We start from the raw sequence: 8,395 nt of genomic DNA on the forward strand, positions 1-8,395 counted from the left end.
TGCATAAATGCAAGCACCACTAATAATAAGTATGAGCAATAGTAATAGTGATGCTTTGCATAAATGCAAGCACCACTAATAACCGAAAGCAATAATAATAGTGATGCCTTGCATAAATGCAAGCACCACTAATAATAATAATATCCCTGAGGAATAGTAATAGTGATGCCTTGCATAAATGCAAGCACCACTAATAAGTATGCAAGATAATAATAGTGATGCCTTGCATAAATGCAAGCACCACTAATAATAATAAGTATGAGCAATAGTAATAGTGATGCTTTGCATAAATGCAAGCACCACTAATAATAACCGAAAGCAATAATAATAGTGATGCCTTGCCTAAATGCAAGCACCACTAATAAGTTTAAATAGCATTTCAGTAAGTTGGCTTTCACAAGCCAACTTAATTAAAATACATGGTCTGTGTAACGTTATGTAAATCCAGCGTCTCGGTCTGATTGTTGTTTCCATTTTCTTGTTCTTGACGTTTGCTGAATTCTGGGTTTATATTTTAAAGGGATAGTTCACTTTAAAATGAAAATTTTGTCATCATTTACTCATCCTCATGTTGTTCTAAACCTGTATGAATTTCTTTTTTCTGATGAACAGAAAAAAGATATTTTGAGAAATGATGGTAAACACACAGCAGTAAGTGACCATTGACTTCCATAGTAGGAAAAATATTTTGAAGTATTGTGATAAATGACTAGGAAAATATTCTGATAAATGATGGTAAGCACACAGTTGACGGTACCCATTAAATTCCATCATATTTTTCTATTCCTACTATGGAGGTCTATGGTAACCAAATTAGCACATTAAAAGCGACAGACATTAAACCAGGGATAAGATCATATTTCTACTGGTTTTTTTTATTCGTTTTTATTTCTGTGCTTTTCTCAGTTACTGCATTTCTCAGTATTACGTGGCACTCAACCAGGTCATCTACTGTAAACATTTATCTAACATATTAGGTAAGGCATGATGTCATGTAGACAGATTGCTATCTGAAAATTGTCTTCTGGTATGTTCTGTGGTAATTTCTGTATTTATTGTTGTGAATATTATATGATATGATGAATTTTCATTTTAAAGTGAACTATCCCTTTAAACTGCCGCATCAGTGCAGTATAGCCACAGAGCTATTTAACTAATGTGTATGATTGCCCGAGACACTACAATATGCTACTAATAATTTATTAATAAGGGCTGTTTTCTTGTACAAAAGTAAATATTTTAAGTTGAATGTATTTATACATAAATTTTAATAAAAATAATAATTTGGGTGCATGGGCGCCCCAAGGGGTGGGCGATGCCCTTAGTATTTGTCTATTCCGCCTATGCCCAGGGCCGGCCCTGATTGACCTGAACAACTTTTGTAGACAAACCTATTATCTCCGCCTAACAGGAAGTCAGCCATTTTGGATTGTTTCAAAAATGCATGTGATGAACTTTAAAATACTCCTCCTAGGGAATTCATACGATTGACACCAAACACTGAAAAAAATGATTCATTGAATTTAATCAATTTTTTTAAGGTAAGCGGTTGCAATCAATTTATTTAAGCTACATTTAAACAAAAGTTTTATATTTAATTTTATGTTACTAATCTTTTTTGTTTAAATGTAGCTTAAATAAATTGATTGCAACCGCTTACCTTAAAAAAATTGATTAAATTCAATGAATCATTTTTTTTCAGTGAATGTGGTGAACATGATGCCGAGACATTGGAGTTGCTAAATTGCGAAGAAATTTTTGATATCTCAAACGGTGCTGCCATGGCAAGGTGATAAATTTATGGCGAAATCAGAGAAACATGAAGTGTCTAATACCTAAGGTAAAAATTGTCTTATTGTGATGACACACGAGATGTCTGTTCGGCCAAAGATTCCGATCGCATCAATGTGCCTATTGTGAGTCTTGGGCACAGTGGCACCAACAGGCGCCAGGAAGTGTGTCAGTCACAAAAGTGGACAATCACATGCGGTAATCTTTTAAATACTTCTCCTAGGGGATTCATGCGATTGAGACCAGACTTGGCCAACATGATGGCAAGACATTGGAGATGCTAAATTGAAAACAGATTTTTGATATCTCAAAAGCTGTTTCCATGGCAATGCGTCAAAATTTACTTTTGTTTTCTGGCATATTAAAGCCTTATAGTTGCATGCTGTGAACTTTTAAATACTCCTCCTAGGTGATTCATGCTATTGACAGCAAAAGTGGTGAAATTGATGTCAAGAGTCATTGAACTTGCTTAATTGTGAACAGATGTTTGATATCTCAAACGCTGTTACCATGGCATCGAGTCAAAGTTTACTTTTATATCAGGCATATTTAAGGCTCTTGGCATGCTTAGATTAAATAAAAATTTGGCACACACATCACAGTTGTCGGCTGTTAAATGTGGACAAAAAGGTCAGACAAAGGTTAGTTTTGTGGTTCCCTAGCGCACTGTGTCACGCCAATGTTCCAGCCTTTGCCAGGTCCGAATGACGGACGAATCTGAAGTCTGTGTCAAATTCAAGAGTTTTCGAGCATGTTAAGGGACCCAAAGTGCCCAAAATAAATAAAATTATAATCCTATAATGCCCTGCTCCTCGGTGCTTGGGCCCTAATAATAATCCTAAAAAAAACAACAGGGCTGCCACATGACAGTTTAATGTAATGTTAACCCATAAAGCTAGGTAGTTTCTTAAGTTTGATAATTAATCTGTTATGTCATGTTTATGACAGATTTATGACAAGTTCTGTTGTCTTGTTAATGTCAAGTTGTCATGACAAGTTATGATGTATTGGTTCATGTCAAGTTGTCATAACAAAGACATCTCAAACAATGTCATCTTCACATTAAAAATTACATAATTGAGCGAATGACAACTAAATGACAGTTGTCATTCGTTTAATGTGGACATTGATTTTTTAAACGAAAAGGAGTAATGAACATGGCCTGTTAAGCTCTACAAGAACACCACTAAAGGGCATCTATTATTCCTATTTTTACAGGATGTAAAAAGTCTCATGAGTGCCCAGAATGTGTCTGTGAAGTTTCAATTGAAAATAACCCACAGATAATTTATTATAGCATGTCCAAAATGTCCCTATTTTAGTGGGAGCAAAATAGCGCTGTTTCATGTCTACACATTTAAATGCAAATGAGCTACTGTTCCTCACAACCTTAGCAAAAGAGAAAGTGAGTGCATACAGTCTGAGACAGTAGTATCTCACTATTGCGATATGGCGGACAGAGTACATCTCACTGAAGGCGAATACAGTAATGTGACGTCACATACTTTCACACATACACTGTTTACGTCTGCCCAAATAACGTGCCGGTCCGAGTACGGTTTATTTGGGTCAGTTTGAACACAACAGCCACACTCTGGTGTGCACTAAACGGTCGCTCTGAGACCGCTCTAAATAGGTGGTCTTGGAGCTGCTGTCGCCAAACTCTGGTGCGACCCATCTGTGGTGTGAACACTGCTCGACCTTGGGCCGAACCAAATACTGGAAGTTTTTGACATGTTTGAGCCACTGGGCTTCCGTCATGACATGAGCCTGGTGTTATATTGTGCGTTAACAACAAACAAGGCAATCTTGGCCCGTTGCAGAGAATCGCTGTCTTCTGGACATTTGAGCTGATGATTTTATAAATGCATAGATGTCCTCCAAACAGAAAAATAATGATGGCTCTGTAAGAAGGGCTTAATAGAACAGTTGTGCAATTTCACTTTAAAGCAAAGAAACTTTGCAAAGATGTGCATTGTTTATCTCCATATCTTGCTAGCTTCGCTCGTCAGGCTGGTTGTCATGGAAACATAGGGGGTAGTCATGAGATGGTAAGAGCTGTCAGAGACCAATGACATCGCTGACCGTTGTCACATGGTGTACGGTGCAGCGTTTTGAGTAAAGTAAAATGACATATGTGAACACGGACCACACTAACTGAAAAATTATACAATGTAAGTTCGTGCCCTCCAAGGCCGCACAACGGTGCGCACCAACATGTGTGAAAACACCCTAACAACAGAATCAAAACAACACGTCCAGTATGATGGGTGGTTGTGTTCACTTACTGCAAACACACATTTATGTCCAAACATCTTGTAAAAGTGGAAATTGCATAATAGGTGCCTTTAAAGTACCAAAAAGTTGTCCATAAGATCACTTGTGTGCTATATATCTAGTCGTTTGAACTGTACAATACTTTGTGTCACAAACAGTTTGGAATTTAAGCAGTGCTCGAATTGAATCAAGTCTTATGGGGGGTCCCCACCATGACATAGCAGCAAACCCAAAATGACAACACACTACTACCTTTGAACGCAAATCTATGATTTATGTAACATCGATACAAGGAAAAGCAATCCAAAATTTACAGACCTAAACTAGATCAGAATGTACCTTCATAACAAAAATATAATGTCAGCATTATCTTTACTATAAAAATATCTGAGGGGACCCCCCTAAGTGTAATTTTGACTTCTTTTAGGGGGTCCCGGATCCCCCCAGCCCCCCCTCAATTCGAGCACTGAATTTAAGTCAAAGAAAGATTTTTAGTGAATAGTTTATACAAAACTCTGCTACAACTTCAAAAGACATATAGCATATGTTAGGTCCATAAATATTGGAACAGAGGCACATTTTGTGTTATTTTAGCTGTTCACCAAAAATTTTTCCAGTTACAGTCATATAATGAATATTGGCTTAAAGTGAACACTCTAAGCTTTATTTAGAGGATAGGCTATTCACATTCAAATTGGCTGAAGGATTTAAGAATTACAGCTGTTTAATATGTAGCTACCCCTTTTTAAAGGGGCCAAAAGTAATGAGACAGTTGACTTAAAAGCTGTTTTATGGACATCTATTGTCTATTTTTTAAAGGATTTTCTCATAAATGAAGCATGTTAAAGTTCTGAAGTTGATTGAAGTGTGGCATTTGCAATTGGAAGCTGTGGCTGTGAACCCAAATCATGTGGTAAAGGGAGATCTCCATACAAGTGATACAGACCATAGGTTTCAAAAACACCACAAATCCTTTAGAGAGATAGCAGGAACAGGTTGATATTAGTTTAATCTCTCCAAATAAAGCTTTTTGAGAGCTTGTCTGACTTTTTTGAAGTGTAATCTTCCCTTCCTATTCTTGTGGCTTTTGTATCTTGTGGTGAACCCTCTGTAGGCTATTTCTCCTTGTAATATCTTCTCTTTATTGTTTTGATTGACAATGACATTTTTACCTCCTGTAGAGTGTTCTTCATTTTTCTGGACATTGTAAAGGGAGTTTTCTTTATCATGGAGAGGATAGTACGATCATCCACCACTGACATTACCAGTTAACCAGTGTGTTGTTGTTTTTTTAGTCAGGATGCACCAAATTTTTGATCTGACCACTCTTAATGTTCCTGCTCTCTGATGGGTTTGTTGTATTTTTAAATCCTAAATATGGTCTGTATCACTTGCATTGAGATGTCCCCGAACCAAATGATTTGGGTTCACAGCCACAGCTTTTAAATGCAATTGCCATATAAAATTAACTCCAGACCTTTAACATCTGTCGTTGGTGAGGAAATTATTTAACAAATGGACAAAACCTGTCCATAAAACAGCTTTTAAGTCAACTGTCCCATTGCTTTTGACCCCTTTAAACAGGGGGAGCTACATATTAAACGGCTGTAATTCCTAAATCATTCAGCCAATTTGGATGTAAATACCCTCAAAATAAAGCTGAGAGTGTAAGTTATATTCAATATTCATAATATGACTGTAACTGGAATACATTTTGCTAAACAGCTAAAATAACACAAAATGTGCCTCTGTCCCAATATTTATGGGCCTAACTGCACTGTAAACCCCAAAAGTTAACTCAACTCAAACCATTTAAGGAAACCAGTTGCATTAAACCATTTTAAGTTTTAAAACACATACATCTGAGTACTGTGAACTTAAACAAATTGAGTCAAAGTTCACACTACTTAAATATAAGTGCATAATTGCACATGACTCAAGTTCACAGTAATTGTATACTACTGAATACTTTTATATTGTTTTTGTGTCATTTTCATTTTTGGGAAAATTTGGAGATACATTACAAGCTATTGAAAATGTATAATATAGGATGCTGCAAGTATGAATGTTATGTGGTCATTAGTGGTATATTAACTGTCTCTTACCTGCAACATAATCCCCAAATCCAATGGTGCTGAGTGTTATGAAGCAGTAGTAAATAGCTGCAGAATATGACCATCCCTCATATTCTTTAAAGAGTATCATAGGCATCACAAAGTACATGAATGCTGACAACACGAAGCATATACTGTGGATGAATATCCGCACACATTTCTGTGGGAAAGAGCAATGTCATAGTACGTACTGTATGTGTGCACAAAAATGACAAGCATTTTCATTTCTAATTTCAGGGCTTAAAACAAATATTCCATGTTCTTTATTCAACTTTACAACTGACCTTATCTTTCATACTGACTGGTAAAGAATGAGTTAAATTCTTACCGCTCTTTCAAATTTTTTCGCAATAAAGTTGCAAAATTTTTTCTCAATGGCCAACATGTACTTTCCAACTCTGTTTAAGATCACTACGTTGAGGGGAATGCCAAAAAGAGCGAACATCACACAAAATATTTGACCAGCTGCTGTGAGTGGAATTATATTCCCATAGCCTGCAGAAAGAGGAAGACTTTGTGTAATCTTTATCCAGTTTAGTGGATGCCACATGGTGAAACAGATAAACTTAAAATATTTAGCTGTTTATGTCTCACCAATAGTTGTGACCACAGTAGCTGCAAACACAGATGAGCTGGTATATTTCCAAAAACCGTCTGTGATGTTGTTGCTATCTGGACTCAACCCAACAATGGAAGCAGCCTTAATCATCTGGAGACAGTGGTGGCAAGCAAAGTGGACTTAGTTGTGATACATAAGATGTCAAGTTAATAATAGTTAAATATCTATAAATAATTAATACCAAGAGTGTGTTTATGCACATATAATGCATGACTCCAAGCATGATTCTGTCCAGATATTGTAAAAATGAAAATAAATAAATGTAATAATAATATGGTAACAATTTACAAAGAGGTTCTATTTGTTAACATTAGTAAATGCAACAAGATAAGAAGCATTTATCAATCTAAGTTAATGTCAGTTTATACAAAATATTTTTTTTGTATGTTAGTTCATTTTGCATCAATTAATGTTAACAGATAAAAAGTAAATTCAAAACAAACTTATATAGTCTTATATAAGTCTTATATAATAAATTGTAAAAGGTGGTAGCCCCGCCTTTTATGCAAATCTAAATTCAAATGAAATTTCATTTCAAAGAGTATTTCACAATAGGTTTTGCACTGAATCATTTGATTTCTGTCTACAACTTTCCAACACAATATCACATTCACATATAGTATAGGATCTTTTCTTTGTGTTTTAAAACTATTGCTAAGACTATTGTCCAAACAATTGTACACTTTATTGTGTTTTCATTATCCATTTCTGTGGTTTGGTAAGTTTACCTCAAGACCAGTTTAACATGTTTGGATCACTATAGACAAGCACTGATACTATCAATTGCTTCAATAAGTGATAACTGGAATTTTAAATTAGCTCTGCTTCAACATGTTTAATTACCAAAAAGGTACCCAAGTGACCAGTAAAGTACTTAAGGATGTCTTTTTCATGAACATTTCAGTCACCATTTACAGATTTGCATTTTAAGTCATTGTTGTTAAAGAAAAAACAAGCACAGTGGTATAGTTATAGCAAAACCCAGTCATACCTGTGCTAGCTCTCGGAGGCCACTCTGACCCACACAAGGATATTTCACAAGCAGTTTTGTTCTTTCATCCTTCAGAGTCTCAATCTGTTTCAACACATACCAACCTTCCAGTTTCCAAAAAACTAGCCCTCCAAGAAGGACATATGATAAATAAATAACTCCAAGAAACAAAATAGAAGGAAACCGAGCTTTACTGAGAAACTGGCATAATTTCTCCGAACATATAGGCAGCATGGTGCCTTTGGTTGCCTGGCTCGTCTGCCTGTCCCTCGAGCTGCAAGATGGTGCTACTGGGTGTGGATTTACCCTGTGTATGTGGCAGGCAAATCAACCCATTGTGTAATGTACGCCGGTATCGGACCTTATGACCGGGTATGCAAATGCTCATTGAAGGGGAGCAGAAGACAATGAGAAGTGACAGTACACTCAGTACTCTTTCTATTTTTATTTTAGCATGTGGTTTGCTATTTCATAGAAACATTTTCTATGAGGGCCACAGAGTTTCTTCACCCAAATAAATAAATTTTGTTTTAGTTCTCCATCTTGGTTTTTATGATCAATTATCATTCCACATATTTTTTACATTTGAAGTTCAAAGTGACT

General features: G+C 36.0%; 1 protein-coding gene across 1 annotated transcript in view; it reads right to left on the reverse strand.

Moving 5' to 3' along the window:
• kcnk17 (potassium channel, subfamily K, member 17) overlaps positions 1-8,114 on the reverse strand; it is a 64,266-nt gene extending 56,152 nt beyond the window's left edge. The window contains exons 1-4 of the mRNA XM_073869145.1: positions 7,793-8,114; positions 6,777-6,891; positions 6,511-6,677; positions 6,174-6,342 (exon numbers count right to left, since the gene is read on the reverse strand). Of these exons, the coding sequence (XP_073725246.1) occupies positions 6,174-6,342; positions 6,511-6,677; positions 6,777-6,891; positions 7,793-8,026 (685 nt within the window). The 5' untranslated portion in view covers positions 8,027-8,114. The remainder of the gene's footprint in view (positions 1-6,173; positions 6,343-6,510; positions 6,678-6,776; positions 6,892-7,792) is intronic.
• Between the last annotated feature and the right edge of the window lie 281 nt (positions 8,115-8,395).

This window comes from Misgurnus anguillicaudatus, chromosome 7, assembly GCF_027580225.2.
Source record: "Misgurnus anguillicaudatus chromosome 7, ASM2758022v2, whole genome shotgun sequence".
Taxonomy (NCBI): domain Eukaryota; kingdom Metazoa; phylum Chordata; class Actinopteri; order Cypriniformes; family Cobitidae; genus Misgurnus; species Misgurnus anguillicaudatus.